The sequence below is a fragment of the Solanum verrucosum genome, unplaced genomic scaffold, assembly GCF_900185275.1.
Source record: "Solanum verrucosum unplaced genomic scaffold, falcon-dt-bn FXZP01000108.1, whole genome shotgun sequence".
Lineage (NCBI taxonomy): Eukaryota > Viridiplantae > Streptophyta > Magnoliopsida > Solanales > Solanaceae > Solanum > Solanum verrucosum.
This window is the reverse complement of record NW_026020274.1, coordinates 4,105,912-4,125,585: the sequence shown is the minus strand read 5'-3', so window position 1 is coordinate 4,125,585 and position 19,674 is coordinate 4,105,912. Positions and strand designations below refer to the sequence as shown.

The window sequence follows — 19,674 nt, the reverse complement described above, 5'->3', positions numbered from 1 at the left end:
ATGAGCTTTACCTCCAAAACCCAACAACTCATAGCTCTTCTCAGTTCTTGTTCTTCTCTAAGACATGTTTTCCAAATTCATACACAAATCATAATCTCAGGACTATCTCAACAAAATTGCATCCTCCTCAAAATTGTCAACTTTTTTGCTTCTCATACTCCCATAAACTCATTTTCTTACGCCGGTCTTCTCATCAAACAATAGCAAAATTCGTCTAATTCATGGTGGAATATCCTCATTAGGAATTATGCTACAGGTGAATACTGTTCACATAGTGAAGCCATTCGGTTTTTTGTTGAAATGCGGCGTTCTGGAGCTGCTTCTGATGAATTCACATACCCTTTTCTCTTCAAGGCTTGTTCGTTTTTTTTGGGTTTGAAAGAAGGGAAACAGATTCATTGTGATGTCATCAAGATGGGTATTTGTAACAATGTGTATGTACAGAACACTTTGATTCATTTTTATGGGTCTTGCAAGAAGATTGTGGATGCATACAAGGTGTTTGATGTAATGTCGCTTAGAACTGTTGTTACTTGGAATTCGATAATTTCGGCTTGTGTGGGAAGCTGTTGGTATTATGATGCGATTGAGATTTTTCGTTTGATGAGAAAATGTGGGGTTCAACCGGATGAGACAACTATGGTGATTTTGCTTTCTGCTTGTGCTGAGTTGGGTGACTTGATTTTAGGGAAATGGATTCATTGTCAAGTGATTGAGCAAGGGATGCATGTGAATTGTCAATTGGGAACTTCCCTTATTGACATGTATGCTAAATGCGGAGCAGTGGATTATGCTCGTTTGATCTTCGATAGGATTGGTGAAAGAAATGTGTGGACATGGAGTGCGATGATTCTTGGATTAGCTCAGCATGGATTTGCAGCACATGCCTTGAAACTCTTTTCGAAAATGAAGGATTGTTCTGTGAAGCCTAATTATGTGTCCTTTCTTGGTGTGCTTTGTGCTTGTAGCCATGTTGGGATGGTGGAAGAAGGGCATCGTTTGTTTCAAGAGATGGAAAGTCTCCATAGCATCAAGCCTATGATGGCACATTATGGTACCATGGTAGATATCTTGAGTCGTGCTGGACGTCTGGATGAAGCATACAAATTCATAGTTGACATGCCCATTGAGGCTGATGCAGTCATATGGAGGACATTGCTCAGTGCATGCCACATCCATGATATTAGCGACTATACTGGAGTGGGAGAGAAGGTCAGAAAGAGGTTGCTTGGATTGGAGCCTAAAAGGAGTGGGAATTTGGTCATGGTAGCAAATAAGTATGCTGAAACCGGTTTATGGGAGAAAGCAGCAAAACTGAGAAGCGGTATGAAAGAGAGACGACTTAAGAAGATTGCTGGAGAAAGCTGCGTATCAGTTTTTCAGAATCGATAGAGGTTGTTATCGAGTTCCAACGTGCAGGATGTTGGTCTGTGTCTGTTATCTTAATGAGATTCCATTAGAAGATGTATACTTGAGCTACTACCATGACACACTATTATGTGTTCTATGCTATCAAACTGAAATTGGATTATCAGTTGAAACAAAAAAAAAAAAAACAGAATATTAACCACCTTATATGATCCAAGATATAAATGCCATGTCAGCTACACTATCACTCACCTAAAGGCTGAAAGCCGAACAGAAATAAAGCAGAAGAAGCAGCTCCAGTAATCCATAAACTCAGTCCTCTCTAATATTTATTGCTACAAGAAGAAAAAGTAGATATACACCCCACCACACATTATTCATATTCATTGAAATCACTTAAAATGATCTATTGGATTGGTTTGAAGATGAGGAAGACTTGGCTTTTGCAAAATCAACAAGATCTTTGAAGAGTGCATCCTCGGGTTTCTCTGGTTTGGATGGTGAAGAAGAATTAATAGAGAGATTCTTTGTTTGTCCAACTATGTTGTCATAGGAAGTCGATCCAGTTCTTGCGGGAGGGGAGCCACCAGAAACATGTTTCTCAAAGTACTGCTGTCTCTGATCATATCTGGCCGGTGGTGGAGGGAGTGCGGTAGGAGGAGGAGCATCCCAAGGTGCTGGAGGCAAGTTATCGGCAGATTTGGCTTTTGAATTGGATTCATTGTGGTTGTTTTTTCCAGTAAACATAGATGCAGTGGGGTTCAAGAAGTCCTCATCAGCAGTTGGATTTAGCAAATCATCCGGAGGGGGTGCAGATGAAGATGGCTTGGGACTTGACCATGGGATGGAACTCGCATTGTTTGAATTAGTTGAAGCAGCAATAGGTGAAGATCCTTCTGTTCCCAGTGATCTTTCTGATTCAAACCTGTCACCACTGAGATAATCAACCATTTTACCATCTGTAAAAACTGGTCTCCTTGATGAAGGTGGGGGAGGAAGAGTTGGAGTAATTCGCATAGGCTCGCTCTTCACATCAATAGTCTTCCGCCCCTGTCCCTGTGATGGATCTCTTGAAGTTCTGCAAATTGAGTGACAGTAACACATCAAGAAAAGGAAAAAAAAAAAAGGCCGAAGACCACACTGTCAAGGGATACTAATAGAGATTTTGGAAAAAGCACAACAAAACACTCCTAAAGCACAAACCTACACTCAACAATGGCTATAAATATATTGACAATTATAAGTTAAAATCTCTTAATCGTTACTGTCCCCTCAAGGGACAAATGATTGCCAATTATAGATCATGCAAGGTTCCATACTCATTGCTCAAGAATCTCACTCAAAGAAGATTCTTAACCAAGAAAGAGATTTGTGCCATGCCAGCACACACATGAATAAAGTAAATTCACAGAGGCACTAGATTGCACAATTTCTTAAGCATCAATCTGCAGAAGTCTTCCCCTTGAGAACCCAGGTAGTACCAGTGAATCCTCCTCTGAATTTGACAACACTATGAAGTTATGGTCACACCACCAGAGGCAGATGTAGGAAAAGTAGGTCCAGAAAAGAAGTTAAAACTCAAGAATTGGGTACCCCAAACTCTCCCCTCCAAAACTTTCTGAAGGCCTTTGCCCCCAAACTTCGTATGGTAATATAATCGGCCCAATATTCTGTTAAAAATTGTAAAAAGGAAATGAAACTCTACCGAGTCCTCTTCTTTATCCCCAAAATCTCCTATTAAGTAACTGGACATACGTTTATGCTGGTGGAAAATTAAAAATCAGAAGCTAATTATTACTTATATGAGAGCTTGGTAATGAATGATAGCCTGGTATATGTTGATAAAAGCTTTATTAACTCTTTTATGAATAAAAAACTATGAATGTTCTAAACCTTGGTGAAACCCAAATTGTTATCACAATTCTAGTATCTTTTCATTAGCACTAATGGAATTAACTACTGACTGTTTGTAGTAAAAAAAATCTAAAAGTAGGTTACCTCAGATGCATATCAATTAGGCTAAATGTCGAACTGTATTAACCACCTAAACAGCTGAGCGAACTAAAGTGAAAATGATATCTAGGAACCATTTGACATAAAATTCTTCCGCGCAAATGAAATCCAACTTCCCTTGATGGAGAATAAAGGAGTTAATTTATGTTCTCATATCAATGACCATTTAAGGATCTTATCTAAATGCTTTTACTGCATCGTGTACTCCAAAGTGGCAATATTTGCAGTAAGACCAGCAAAACACCAGGCAAAAGTAAAAGTATAAAACTGAACAAAACTACTGTGCGAGGGGGGGGGACGGTATAGCAGCAAAATGACCAAGCATTACCTCCGTGATAAGTGAGAGAAATCATCTTCTGACTCATCATCCTCATGATTCACATTCATAAGGGGTGCAACAGGAGTTTCTCTGGGCGGTACAGTAATTGTTGAGGTTCCTTTGGCAATATCGTCATGTCTACGAAGAACTCGCTGCAGATTGTCATTGAGTGCCAATCCTTTACAAAGCAGATCCTCGTCTCTATTTGCAAAGGAAAACAATGTTAAGGGGCTATTAGAAAAGTAATAAAACCACAAAAACTTCAGGTTCTTACACAGTGTTGTTCACAAGAATCATCACACGCTTTTGGTAAGAACGACACTGTTCAACAAGATCAACTATCACCTCCTCCTTCACAGACTGCATAGACGTCACATAATAAATTAAAACATGAACGATAATTCATCTTGGACTTAACAAGTACCGTCAAACATAAATTGGATGTAACAATGCTGATGAACCAATATGTATTTTAACAGATAATGATGGTATGTAACATCACTTATCCAGAAAATGGAATACAGCATGATAGTTCCTTGTATTTCAGCTATAAAAGTACTGAAAGGAAGAATAGGATATCTATAATTTATAAACCCTATTTAACCTACAAAATTAAACAAAAAATCAATATCTGTAATAGGTACATAAAAATATCTCAATCAGCATAAAAATGACAGTTTTCTTTCTCCATTGTTTTCAATAAGAGTTTTCGACATGGTTCCTTCACTATTGTATTTCTTTCTTTTACTGATTTGTAATGCTTTACTTGAGCTGAGGGTCTACCGGAAACAGCATCTCTACCTTCACCAGGTAGGAGTAAGGCTGCATACACACCACCCTCCCCGGACCCCACTTGTGGGATTACAATGGGTATGTTGTTGTATTACCAATATCATGTCGTCCACAACTACCTCAGCATAATGGTTCTCACAAAAAAATGTTTGATATCTTCTACTTCCGACATTCAATGTTTCAATATAAACTTCATTCAACCTTATGTACTGCAGCAATATTTTTTCTTAAAAACCTAGATGCAACAACATGCCCCCATCAAAATGGGAGACAAAAACCATGCCAGATTTTACATTAAAGGACTTCTGAAGGCACAATTTCTTTTTCCTCTATTAATTTTTGTTTCACTGGGGAGGGGATAGATAATCATTTTACCTAAGCTAGTCATTTCAATTAGTGAATGGGTGGAGGGGAGCATTCAGAGAAAGTGTAGTTCTGAAATTTTCCACTTAATCGAATAAAGTACCCAAAGACTACCCAAAAAAAACTCATTTAACCTATGAATAATTTATACCGCCCTTCTGGTTTTCAACTTTCATAGTAGCGAATAGGGACAAGTAACCACTATGAACCTGAGAAACAAGAGCTCAAACCAAGTTCTGACCTGAGGATTCTTTGGATCCAAGGCACCAAGCATCTCCGTCAGGACATCTGATAACCCCTCAGCACTTTGAATCTCCGCAACACTGAAAAGACAGAATACCAGAAATGTCACTTACTTGAAATTACCAGTTCTTTAGAAAAGTTGCTTACTTGAAACTAACAGTTCTTTATTTGACTTTCTACATTTATTTTGTACATGACGTCACGTTAAACAGCCGACAAGGGACAAAGGGCATTGGAGAAAGTTGCAGTAAGTTTGACATAAGTCGGATAAAATATCCTCAGCAATTAGAGTGCATAGTAATTGAATAAAAAGACAGCGCTCCAAAGGTCACGATTAGACGCCAATAATAACTCAATTCAAAAGAAAGCAGCAGTAGAGTATAGCTGAAATTCAGGGCTTTTCATGTCGTACCACCTCGGCTAAGATGGGAGCATTTAAAACTTACAATATGGTTACCAAAAGAATGTTGTGGGCAGCATCAAAACTGGCAACATTGAAACTGTGCTTTGATAAAGGTTGCTCTATTTGATCAAAAGTTTTTAATGGTTTACTACATTCTTCCAGTTTCAATGCATCAGCTATGAATGGGTCAGAACTGCTAGCTCATCATGTAATAGGATCTTGGGCCTAACTCAACCCCAAAACTAGCTCAAGAGGGGAGGATTGTCCAAAGACAATATAAGGAGACCGACCATCCCTTTTTCATCCAATGTGGAACTCTTCAACACTCTACCTCACGCCCAGGGCTAGACATCTGGGACATGGGAAATTTAGTATGGGGTGCCTAAATTAAAAAAACTATGAATTAGGATGGGTCCTTCTCTGATACCATGATAAGGAGATCACCCATCCCTTTTTCATCCAACAATGCATTGTTTGAATCAGAAACTTCACTTACACTTGAACAAGGTTGCCATAAATGCTGGATACCACAAGTGCTACCCTCAAATTTTAATTTCTAGATAGCTAACTTGGGAAACTAATAAAGGAACACAAATTGACCTTTAAAACACAGAGGTGGTGCATATAAACAATAGTGAAGCACTTACTGAAAAGAGGAAGGTGCACATAAGCATATCCATATAAATATTAACAGTGTTTTTTAATAAGTGAAATGTTCATAAACAAAATTCCAACACTTTGAGCAGGAACCATACCAAACGGAAAAGAATAAGTTAATCAATACCTGAGTCCAGAGGGATCAGACTCAAGAGAGGCCTCAACTGCAGCCTCCTCATAAGCTGAAGGCATGTGGACTATTGGATGAGTTTGTGGTGGTGTAAATAAAGGTACACTGTTTTCCTCTCGAGGTGGAAACTCTACACCTGCGGCCTGCAATGTTTATTTTTAAAGAAAATATATGAAGATTTGAATGAATCTAGTAGATCAGTGATCAATCAAATTGGTAAAAACTAATATTATCTAAGTATAAAAGTGGGAAGCCAAAATGACCAAAATAACCTTTAAATGTTGATTGACGGCAATATCCTTATAACGCATTATTTCTTTAACATTAATGTTAAACAATATTTAAAAATTCCAAATATATAGCAATCAAGTCATTCAGAATCTTTTCCAGTACTCTATTAGATATGCATATAGAATGTATAATCATCATATATCTTGTATCTTCTGTAATTTGTGGTAACTTTTAAATTCCCAACCAAATTCAATTAATGCTAAATAGCCTTCGATTAAACTTGGAAAAAACACCACGTCGCTTGATCATCAGCAATGACTTGGAATAGATGTCAAAGGTCACTACATAGTTCAAGATAGAAGCCAGAAAATGTACAACTTCAAGTTAACCAATTTGTCGCACACATTTATAAACACCAATATTAGAGCCATGAGTACTTCTCTTCCTGCGGGCCAGGGAACTCAGATGGAGGCCGGCACAAGAGCCATAGTAACACTGGTTGCTGCTGTATATATAGCATTTGTTAATTAACAGATCTTCTTTTTTTTAAACTGGCAACTGTTTAAAAGATCTTCTTATAATAGTTCTAAGAACGTATGCATGCAGCAGAGTTTATTTATTTCATTTATGGAGAAGGGGCAAAGATACTCTTCAAACTTCATGATTTAGAACGGATATACCCCTCGTTAAAAAAGTGGCGCATATATACCCTCGTCGTCTAACAAATGGTGCAACCTAGACTAGCAAGTAGACAACAAGAACTTAATGTATATCCCTAAATATAATAGAAATAGTTAGATATGGATGGAATATGTGTTAGGTGTTTAAGCAAGGCTTGGGGCTGCATGTCCGAGTCTGCTGGTTTTCTATTTTGTATAGCTCTTTGGTAAATAAAATCAATTTACTTACTAATGAGATATTCCCTGATTGACAAGCTAGTTAAAGAAGTTAGTTAAAAGTAGTTAATGACAGTTAAGGGTAGAAGTGTCTTTGTAATAAGTTTGTTATAACAAACTCACATGTAGTTAGTTATAAGGCAGTTACTGAGTCATTCAAAGTATGAGCTATATATACTAGCTTCTGTATTGTAATACTCAGTTCTTTGAAAAATAATCAATGAGAGTCTCTCTTCTTCTTCTTTTTCTTTTTCTTTCTTCTGAATAGCTCCTTGTGAGTTCATGTGATCTAGTTGTCTTCAATTACGTTCATGGTATCAGAGCCTTTTCACACTGATTGCTGTGATAGGTGATTTCGTTTGAGGATCAAAGAATTGGTTAATCTGATTCATAGATTCATTTGGTTTTCAGTTGATTTGCAGATCTAGGCTCAATTGAAGCTGAAGTTTGTATTCAACTGGGTTTATCTTCCGCAACAAAGTTTTTTTTCTGCAACTCTGTTGATTGTTGATTGTTCATCATGCCGACTGACAGAGCAGCTGATGATTTGTCTCAGAACTTCAACAATGGACAAAATGCTGGTGTATCTTCTCCATTGCAGACCAGTTCATCAATTGGACAAGGTATTGACTACAATCACCCTCTATTTCTTAATCCCACTGATATCAGTGGAATTAGTATCATCTCGTTTCAGTTGCTTGGAGCTGAGAACTATACCCTATGAAGTAGATCTATTACCCTAGCTCTGTTAGGGAGAAACAAAATAGGGCTAGTCAATGGATCCTGTAGTAAAGAGGTATATAATGAGGAATTGTGGGGACAATGGGAGAGAGTGAATGCCATAGTGTTATCATGGTTAATGAACTCAGTGTCCAAAAATCTCCTCAGTGGAATAGCTTTTGCATCGACTGCTGCTCAGGTCTGGAGTGATTTGAAGGAGAGGTTTGACAGGGTAGATGGATCTAGAACCTACAGTCTTCACAAAGAAATTGTCTCACTTCAACAAGGCACCAATTCAGTATCAATGTATTACACAAAGCTCAAATCCTTGTGGGATGAGGTTGAAGCTTTGGTCCCTGCTCCTTGTTGTAACTGTGAAAAATCAAGGGGTTTTGTAGTACATCTGAACAGAGGAAAACTGTACCAGTTTTTGATGGGACTCAATGAAACCTATCATCAGGCTAGAGGTCAGATTTTGATGATGGATCCATTGCCTACTATCAATCATGCATATGCTATGATAGTGGGTGATGAGAGTCAAAAGGCTGTAGTGTCTCACATTGGTAGCATGGGGTTGAATTCTGTGAGTATGGATTCTGTAGCTATGTACTCTAAAACAGGTAGCTCTTTAGGAGGTAGTTCTTCAGGAGTGAATCAGAGATTCAAGAGGAACTCATTGTTGATTTGTGACTTCTGTAAGTGCAAAGGTCATAGCAAGGAATTCTGCTATAAAATAGTAGGGTATCCACCTGATTTCAAGTCCAAAAGGAAAGTTCAAGGAGCTACTGAGTACACCTCATCTGGATCACATAATTCTAATCAGGCTAATTTCTCTTATGGTCTGAATACCAATGTTCAAGTACCAGGATGGGGAAGAAAGTCAGATTCATCTCAGGTTGATCAAAGTGAGGTTGAAAGTTTAAGTTCTACACACTCTAGACAAGTGACTCAAGCTGAATTAGAGGTCAAACAGTTACTTAAGGGGTGTACCTTTACAAAGGATCAGTATGATCATATCCTTAAAGGCTATCAGCAAAAGACAACTCCTACTACTACTGACTGCAGTGCTACACATGCTGCTCACACTGCAGGTAAAACATTCTTTATTTCTAATAATAAAGTATGGATTGTAGATACAGGTGCTACAAATCACATGGTCTCTGACTAGGATATGTTTATTAAAGGGTCAGTAAAAAAGCTAGAGGTTCCTAAGTATGTATACTTACCTAATGGAGACACTACTCAAGTAACTCATGTGGGATCCTGTGCTTTATCAGATAGCAGTGTTATTTCCAATGTCTTCTACTTGCCTGAATTTAAGCACAATCTGATGTCTGTAAGTAAAGTGACTAAGGAACTAGGTTGTTCAGTCACCTTCTTCCCTAATTGTTGTGTCTTCCAGGAGCTTTACAGTGGGAAGGTGAAGGAAGTTGGTGAAAAATCAGGGGGTTTGTATACACACACTCATGTCCCAGGTGCAACAACTACTGCATTGGCTGTCACACAAGTCTTCTCAGATATGGAGGTGTGGCATCAAAGACTTGGTCATGTATCATCTGCAGTGTTAGCTAAGATCTTTGATATGAATAAAGAAAGTCAGTGTAAAGTAGCTAAGTGTCTAGTTTGTCCATATGCTAAGCAAACTAGACTACGTTTTCCTTCAAGTAGTATCAAAAGTTTAGCTTGTTTTGATCTGATTCATGTGGATCTTTGGGGACCTTATAATACAACTACTTTTGATGGGAATAAATACTTTCTGACTATTGTTGATGACTTCTCAAGAATGACTTGGTTGTTCCTACTTAAACATAAATATGATGTATGTGTTTCATTGCAAGTATTTCTGAAGTATATTACAAATCAATTTGCTAAGACTGTTAAGGTGATAAGAACTGACAATGGAACTGAGTTTGTCAACTCAGTGTGTGAAACCATGTTTAAGGAGTTGGGTATTATTCATCAGAGGTCTTGTCCATATACTCCTCAGACATTTGCTTGAAGTCACAAGAGCACTAAGGTTTCAGGCACAAATTCCCTTGAAATACTGGGGGCATTGTGTGCTAGCTGCCGCTTATATCATTAATAGACTTCCTAGCAGTGTGATCAACTTTCAGACTCCTTATGAAAGGCTGTATGGCAGTAAGCCAATGTTGTCTCATTTCAGAACACTTGGGTGTTTATGCTTTGCCAAGAATCTGAAAGAACATGATAAGATGCTACCAAGATCCACATCAGCAGTTCATATGGGATACTCAGAAATTCAAAAAGGATATGTCCTATTTGATCTATCTACTAAAACATTTTTTGTCAGTAGGGATGTCCTTTTCAGAGAAGATATGTTTCCCTTCTCACAAGCAAAGGAACCTACTCTGCACACCATATGTTTACAGATGTACTACAGGGCTCAGAAGTGTTTGTTCAGGAGTTGAATATCCAAGTTCCTGGGTCCTCTACTTGTAATAGAAGTGAACAGACTCATTGTGAGGAGATAAGTGATCAGGCAGTTGCATCACCTGATTACTCAGAGGAGTCTGATGCTAGAGCACTTCCAACTGATGATAACATTCATGCAACACCAATTCCAGAGATTCAAGAGGCTGTTGTTCAAGCAGATGTTGCACCAACTGACCATAGAAGGTCTACCAGGCCTAGACTGCAACCACTGTGGATGCAGGACTTTATTACATCTACCAAAGTGAAGTATCCTATGAGTAACTACATGTGCTATAGTCACCTTACCCCTTCATATCAATGCTATATTGCTGCTACATCTTCAATTAAAGAACCTGCAACTTACTCCGAGGCTGTTAAGGATTACAGATGGGTAGAAGCCATGCAGGCAGAAGTGCAGGCTCTGGACAACAACAAGACTTGGGTGATCACTGATTTGCCACCTGGGAAGAAACCTATAGGATGTAGGTGGATCTACAAAGTCAAATACAAGTCTACAGGGGAAATAGAAAGGTTCAAGGCAAGGCAAGTTGCTAAGGGGTACAGTCAACAAGAGGGCATTGATTATAAAGAGACTTTCTCACCAGTGGTAAAGATGGTCACAGTGAGGTCTGTATTGTCTATTGCTGCCTCAAGGCATTGGCATATTCATCAGATGGATGTGTTCAATGCTTTTCTGCAGGGTGATCTAGACGATGAAATATACATGCACCTTCCTCCAGGCTTTGTCAGTCAAGGGGAGAAGGTTTGTAGACTAACAAAGTCATTATATGGGCTTAAACAAGCTCCAAGACAATGGAATCATAAGTTAACTGAAGCTCTCACTAGTCTCAAGTTTAAACAAAGTCAATATGATTACTCTTTGTTCATTCAAAAGTCAGAAGCTGGAGTTTGTATTGTACTTGTGTATGTGGATGATATGCTAATCACTGGCAGCAGTCTTCAGTTGATAGAAGAAACAAAACAGTCACTACAAAAGGCTTTCAAGATGAAGGACTTAGGTGACCTAAAATACTTTCTAGGTATTGAGTTCACTAGGTCATCAAAAGGTATACTGATGAATCAAAGGAAATATGCCCTCGAACTTATATCTGAAGTTGGTATGTCAGCAACCAAACCTGCAGGAACTCCTATGGATGTCAATGTCAAATTAACTTCAAGGCAATATGATGAGCAAGTAGAAGATAGAAAGGTCTCTGAAGATCCTTTGATAGATCAGGCAGCATATCAGAAGTTAATAGGAAAGTTGTTGTATCTCAACATGACCAGACCAGATATATCTTTTAGCACTCAAACACTAAGTCAGTTTCTACAGCAGCCTAAGAAGTCACACATGGAAGCTGCATTAAGGGTGGTCAGATACTTAAAAAAAGAGCCTGGACAAGGTCTGTTATTAGCCAGTTCTTCTAATGAAACAGTAACTGCATTTTGTGATGCAGACTGGGCTTCTTGTCCACTTACCAGAAGGTCGGTTACAGGTTACATGGTCAAGATAGGTGGTTCTTTGGTGTCTTGGAAAGCCAAGAAGCAGAACACAGTCTCCAGAAGTTCAGCTGAAGCTGAGTACAGGAGCCTGGCTTCTACTGTTTCAGAGTTAGTATGGTTACTTGGAATGCTCAAAGAAGTGGGAGTTGAAGTTCAATTGCCAGTGCAAGTCTATAGTGATAGCAAGGCTGCTATACAAATCGCTGCAAACCCAGTGTACCATGAAAGGACAAAACATATAGAGATTGACTGTCACTTTATAAGGGAAAGACTACAGCAAGGCTTGATCAAAGTAGACTACATTCCCACACAAGAACAACCTGCAGATGTGTTGACAAAAGGACTGTCCAGATTACAACATGAATATCTGTTATCCAAGCTAGGAGTGTTGAACATCTTTGTCCCTCCTAGCTTGAAGGGGAGTAATGAGATATTCCCTGATTGACAAGCTAGTTAAAGAAGTTAGTTAAAAGTAGTTAATGACAGTTAAGGGTAGAAGTGTCTTTGTAATAAGTTTGTTATAACAAACTCACATGTAGTTAGTTATAAGGCAGTTACTGAGTCATTCAAAGTATGAGCTATATATACTAGCTTCTGTATTGTAATACTCAGTTCTTTGAAAAATAATCAATGAGAGTCTCTCTTCTTCTTCTTTTTCTTTTTCTTTCTTCTGAATAGCTCCTTGTGAGTTCATGTGATCTAGTTGTCTTCAATTACGTTCACTTACCCACAAAAAAAAAGGTTTAGCAGTATTTTCAATTAAATTGGATTATCATTCGATAAATGGAGAGGAGTGAGGTGTTTGAAATAGAAGATAGGATCCATCTGCTCTAATCTCTATATTGTACTTAAGAAAGGTTAACTATATCTTAAATCAGGGATCATTGGTGATGAATTAGGAGTTCTTCTAAAAAAATTGCAGCCACTTCTTTGTGTATCAGAAATAAAGAAAATTATGTTCAGCTAACTACTTTTTCTTGGGAAACAGGCACATGTTGTTAAACCTTCAACTTATGTTGTTTCTTTTCTATTCTAATATTTGCTGCACCAATATTGTATCAGATTAAGGTTTGTTTTTCTTTATCTCACCATTGAATCTGTTATACTTAAACGCTATAAGTGTATTTTGATCAATATTTGCAGCATAACATATGGCATGCTTTATGTCATAAGTTGGTTAAAGTTAGTGTTATTCCTTGTACTGTGTAGTGTGCCCTGAACTCTTCCTCTTTATTTTCGTATTAGATGAGTAATATATTTTTTGTTAACGCTCCACGTAGAAAATACATACTTCCAAAAAGGGCCTCTATGATGATCTATATTAGCTAGATCCACATAATTGTAAATACATGTATTGAGGATTGATTTCTTAAATGAACTGAGTATATCAAACATGTTTTGACGACTCAAACTTTAATGCTCTTAAACATATTTTTGCAATTACAAAGTTGACAACAGAAAGAAAAACATAACTATCATCTTAGGAAGTCTTCTCCAGAACTTTTGAACTGAAGCTACTAAGGAGGAGCCAGTATCAGTTAACTAATTTACAAAGAAAATAATATTGTAGGGAAGTACTCTCCATTTAGGAAATAAAGAGTTTAGTAATTTTACAAAGGAACGGGAAAACAAACGTCAGCCAAAGGCAACATATATTGATAATATGAGGTTGAATCCATCAGTTAGGCTATAGCAGTCTCATGAACAGAAGTTCTGCAGAACTTCCACGATCAATAGTTGGTTTGCACTTCTTTTGTCGCATTCCTTTAACTTGTTTGGTTTGGCTAGAGAAGAGAGAAACAAGTTGAAATTGGAGAAACTAGTTTCTACTAAGGACCACTTAACTATTTCAACGGGGCAATGTAGAAATAAAAATTATTCTTCTGCAGTTATGCTCTGCACCTAAAAGGAAGGAAACTCTCTTCTTTCTGTTTTCTTTATCTTTCTTTGGTTCATTTTCCATTCCCTTCGGTTCATTTTATCCAGCTCAAAAGAATCTAAATAGAGGTCAATGTGAACTGATATCGAGAAACCATATTCACTTTCTTATCTAACAGATCAGTTCTGACATCTAGACTTGCTTAGCCACCTTTGGTTACACCCATAATTCTTTTATTGAGAAAGTAAGAGAGATGAACTGATTCAGCTATGTCCAGGAATTTATTTCTTTTATGTGATAAAATATCGAAGTCATTATTACCAACTGCAACTGAAAAAACATGAACCTTTGCTATAGCAGGCGCTACAGTAAGGGGAAAATCAACCAAGGACAACGTTGAACAGGCTTTCACCCAAAGATTGATAGATGCTTGAGCATAATAATAGGGACACAAATGAATCACCTTCAGCTCATTATATGCAGCGTAATACTGGGGAAATCTCCCCCCTGGCCCTCCCAAAGCTTCTTGCCATGAATCTATCAAAATCAAAATCTTCTCCCTCACATTTAAGTCAGGCTGTAATCAAAAACCATAGTTATTAGAGATTTCAAATAGGTTTAACAAGTTAAGGGAACCATGTATATTAGGTGTTGTTTACCTTCTTCTTCACAATTTTGACCATGTCTCGTAAAATCTCACGCTCCACAATTTGCTGAAATACATTCTCTCCACAATTTTTGCTCAGAGTCTCAAGAACCTGAATAAATAATTTGTAGAAAGAAAGAATTAGTAAATAATCTTCAATTCAAGTTTCTCTTTACAAAATCTTTTGCAACTTCAAAGGGCAAATCCCATGACAATAGCCATATTTGGAAGTGTTATATGCACATGAAAAATCTACTCCTGGGATATTCATTGAATTACTGATAGCTTAAATGTGACTTGGGACACGAGCAGTCAAAACATGACGCGTTGATGAAGTGAACACTATGGATGTGCTGAAACACAGAGGAGATATTTCAACGTAGTACACCAGTAAACTAAAGTTTGATAACTATACTCCTCCTATCAGGAACGAGAAAGTTGAGACCCGTAGCATGTCATATTTGTTTGTTAAACTAACGATAAGTGAATTACTAAGATATGAGACGCTCAAATTTTAGACCTGTATCTTTAATCATAATTGCAAAAACTCTATGTAGCCTAAACAAAAAGATGAAATCTAGTAATGGTAAGGGCAAGTGAAATGTACTTACAAATAGTGTAAGGAGCTGTATTTTCGGATTTTTACTCCCCAAGCGTTTCTTGATAATCTTAAGAGCGTCCTTTGCTTGTCTGCAATTAGAATTTAATCAGTAAGCTGGTACAAAATCAACTATAGAAAAGCTCAACATGGCAAGACAAACTAGGGTAATTTAAAATTTTACTACAGGACAACAAACAATTTCAGAAGATCTAGATGGAACATGAATTGACAGCGAAGAGCCGAAGAGTACCATTTCAAATAAAAGAAAGTGCAGCAGAAGTGTGCATCTTACACTTGTATCAGCCAGAAAGGCAACATCCAACTTTATACATGTTTACCTACTTTACTGCCTATCATGCCCTGGGATTTCTTTGAGAGACTTTACTACCCATAAGCATGACTTTCTTTTTCCTTTTTCAATTTTCCATTTCCCCCAGTACATAATTTTCAGGTGAAATGAAGATAGACAACTAACAGTCACGGTGAAATACTTCCCATACTTTCATCACATAAATAAGTTGTTAAATTTAAACCACAAGGGTTCTTTCAATCAAAAAGGATTAAAACAAGGAAATCCACTCTCCTTATCCCGTTGCCAATGTGATGGAAGTGTTAAATTTAACCCTTAAAGAGGATGGAAGTTATGAATAACTCAAGGGCTTTCATATAGATGGACACAGTGATAGGAGCTTGGAGATCACACATATTCGCAGATGACACATCATTCTTTTGATGCTGAAAGAAACCAAATGTTGCACCTCGGAATCATTTTATTGGCTTTTGAAGCAGTTTGTGGCCTAAAATTAACTTGGCCAAAAGAAGAGTTTTTATTTTAAATGCTAAGACAACATTTTGGAGCTTTCTGATATTCTTGGATGCAAAGTTGAGTCATTCCCTACTACTTATTTGAGCCTTTTTCTTGGTTCTAGATTGAAAGAAAAGGGATTTGGCAAGGAACTCTTGATGTGGGAAAAAAATAGCTCCATGGAAGAAACAATATTTATCCTTTGGTGGAAGACTCACTTTGGTGAATAGTGTTTTTGATCATATGGTCACCTATTGATGTCGCTCATTCCCCGTCCTTCTACGTTAAAAAACTAGTTTAATAAACTTAGGAGCAACTTCCTCTGTGAAGGAAACTCTAGCAGAGAAAGCTGCATACGGTTAGATGGAAAAATGTAGTGATCAATAAAGGTGGAGATTTGGGAGTGAAGAATGTCAAGCTCCATAACAAAGTATAGCTTTTTAAATGGCATTCAAGACTACATTATAGCAAAAAGGGGCAGTTGAGGTATGAAGTGATCATTAAATAATGGAACGAAAATTACTGGACTCCAAGAGCTTCACTCATGCCTAATAAAACTACCATCTGGAAGCACATTCACAGTTATTAAAGAGAATTTCATATGCATACTAAGCTAAAATGGGTAAATGGAAAGTACTAGAGATTTTGGTTGTACTATTGGTAGGACATAGGGTTGCATAAAAATGAGTTCCCTAATATATAATCTCGCTGTAATAATGACAGCATCACAGCTGAAAGATATCTATTGCAGGATGGCACTGCAGTTGGGCAAAAGTCTTAATGATTGGTAAAATGAGGACCTAGTATTTTGCTAGAATTTCTACATCCTGTTTCTTTGGATACGTAAGTCATAACACACTTGTCCAGCTAGCTCTGTGTGTGTGTGTGCGCGCGCGTGGGGGGGGGGGGGGGGGGGGGGGGTTTCCCACCTTGGAAAATGATCTAGAAAACTAAAGCACCTCTTAAAGTTGTTTGTTTTGAATGAGTAGCAGGCGAGCACCTAAGAGGCTTAAGGTGCCGGTTTGACTCATGATAAACTTCAAAGAAGAGATTCTTTTGTGAGAACTCCTTGAAAAGCATCAATCACTTGTTCCTCCACGGCAACCAAGTACAGAAAGTCTGGTCACTTTTTCTAAATCTATTTGGAGTGTCTCAGGTTAAGCCCGAGGAAGTGAGAGTTTGCTGCTCTGTTGCAGGCTCAGAGAACTTGCAGAAAACTGAAGATGTCTATGGAAGACAATCCCATTATGCAATTTATGGATTGATTGACTAGATATTGAGGATGAAGAAAGAGAATTCTTGGTCCAGTTCTCCACCTTAACGACAGAAAATAGGATTGATCAAATTCTATTGAGTCTAACTCATAGTGATCATTTATCAAAGAATGACACTGGTTACCAAATAATTGAACAACCGGGAGCAATTTACTTACGATACTTAGTTGACATTCATAAAAAGCATCTATGAATGTTTTGAGGGAAAGAACAACCATATTTCTTCTCTAACAAGATACTTAGAAAATATATACTTTTGGTACAAGGGCAAAATGATAGATGATATGATGCACTTTTTTGGATGATATGAGATGTAATTGAGAAATTGTAACATTCCTATGTTTTTGTAACTCTTGCAGTACCATCCTGATATTGGTTTTTACTTTACTTGATCAAAAAGAACTTCATAAAGCAATAGCTAACTCGAAGGATCTCATTCAGCGCAGACAGAAAGATCCATCAAGCAGTATTAACTTTTAACTATTCTATAGCACTTCAAGCACAACATAACTAACAGAGTGATGAACTAGCTATGGTTTCTTGATAAGAGATGATCTATTCAAGTTCTATAACTGGGTTTTCCTTTGACCAATTTCCTTCATTCCACCTATCTCCTTACCTTATGGTCATCATTCACTCTTATCTTATTTCTCTACTTCTAGTAAGATTTTAAAATAGAAACCAAGGACACAAAATAAAAGGAGCCTAGTGACCGTGTAACTGCTTCTTCAGCTTTCCCTGTTGGGAAAAATCATAATGGAGATGTTTCCCTAGGCAGTTGGTTTCAGGATTCTCCAATGGATTTGAAGCAACTCTTCTCCCCCCTACTGAGAATCACGAAACAATTGCCACTATTGGGGGATTGTTTCAACCTAATGGACTGACGGGCTAGGTCTTCACCACTGCATATCCTGACTGTGCCTCGTCATTTCACAACTTCAGTTATGCAGCTAGTCCACCCCAACTGCCAGACTGGAGTATATTACAGATGTTTCTGTCCAAACTCAGCATGATTTTGCCCATGGTGGGAAAAAAATTGAGCATGCAAAATACATGAGTCCCTCCTATTCGCTCTGAGGCGGATAAAATGAATACAACTCATCATCCACCTTGGAAGACCAAATCCCAAGTGATATCTTGAGAAACTCATCACGTGACATTGATGCATACATAGATGAGTTATCATTGCCTTTTACGTGACTTGATTGGTATGAGACGACTGCTTATTTTAATGATTTCAGCTCATTCTTGCTGGATACTCCTTATGAAAGTGACATAACTGACAAGGTATATCTGAAGTCCCAAAAGTTCAAGAACAACAGCTTCACAATCTTGATAGTGGTCGTCCCAAAGAATTATGTGGCAAGTGTGTAAACCAGTATGTTTAGATTGCAATACATGACTCCACCACGCACTTCAGGAAAAGCAACATCAACATCTTGGTTTACACACTTGTCGCTTAACTCTATGGAACGACCATCATCAGTAATGCGAATTTGTTGATCCGGAAGTTTTGAAACTTTAGATATATTCTTATCAGTCATGTCACTTGGTACCCAACAAAAACGAGCTAAAATAATTAAAATAAGACCAACAATCATCTCATATCCATCAACAGCCCGTAAACGGTAATGATAACCCATCCTTGTATGAGTCAGTATCAGTGATGAATTTCTCAAGTTATCACTTGAGATTTGGTCTTCAAATCTGGATGATGAATTTCTCAATATATCAAAATAAATTACACAGTCATTTCAAGCAATCTTTACCCAGGATTACAAAATACCACACAGACATATAGACAAGAAAGTTACCCAGGATTCATGTTGATAATATCACAAAGCTCAATGTTTATAGCCCAGTCTGGCCCAATCAGCATATCACTAGTTGCCCTTTCTGCACAAGCCGCCGCATTGTTAGCCATCTCTTCTAATTTCCACCGTTTCTTCAAATTATTCCGTCTTGATCTCCCTGTAAAAAAGGGCAAAAACATCAAAATTTCGATAAATTCGAAGGTAAGAACATAAACACTTTAAACAAAACAAAAATTCAAAGTAGAACCTCACCAAGAATCAAACTAACTTGCGATTGAACAAAAGATACCCCAAAACCCACCAAGAATCAAAGAAGGAAACAGATCATCAAAATACCCAATTCCCAATTCCCACCAAGAATTAATTTTTCTAATTCTAGAATGAAGATAAACAACACCCAAATAAAAGAAAAGCGTCAAAATCAAAAATAGACCAGATCAATAATGAAACAAACCCAAACAAAACTATTTTCAAGATCATGATGATACACAGCTGAAATGAAGAAAAAATACAAAATTCAAAGAAAGATCAAAGTAAAGGGTATCAAAATCATCTGAGAAATGAAACAGTCAAGATCTTTGATA

At 37.6% G+C, this 19,674-nt stretch overlaps 1 protein-coding gene and 1 pseudogene across 1 annotated transcript; one reads left to right on the top strand and one right to left on the bottom strand.

The window, feature by feature from the left end:
- On the top strand, positions 1-1,392 carry LOC125833886 (pentatricopeptide repeat-containing protein At2g36730-like; annotated as a pseudogene).
- A 167-nt stretch (positions 1,393-1,559) lies between these two features.
- Positions 1,560-19,451, bottom strand: LOC125834150 (TOM1-like protein 3). The gene is made up of 10 exons (XM_049513343.1): positions 19,343-19,451; positions 19,091-19,237; positions 15,208-15,286; positions 14,610-14,708; positions 14,414-14,527; positions 6,286-6,431; positions 5,097-5,178; positions 3,975-4,060; positions 3,710-3,901; positions 1,560-2,446 (listed from the first exon to the last, which is right to left on the bottom strand). Exons 2-10 carry the CDS (start codon positions 19,198-19,200, stop codon positions 1,765-1,767), a joined length of 1,590 nt encoding a protein of 529 aa, XP_049369300.1. The 5' UTR covers positions 19,201-19,237; positions 19,343-19,451; the 3' UTR covers positions 1,560-1,764.
- Between the last annotated feature and the right edge of the window lie 223 nt (positions 19,452-19,674).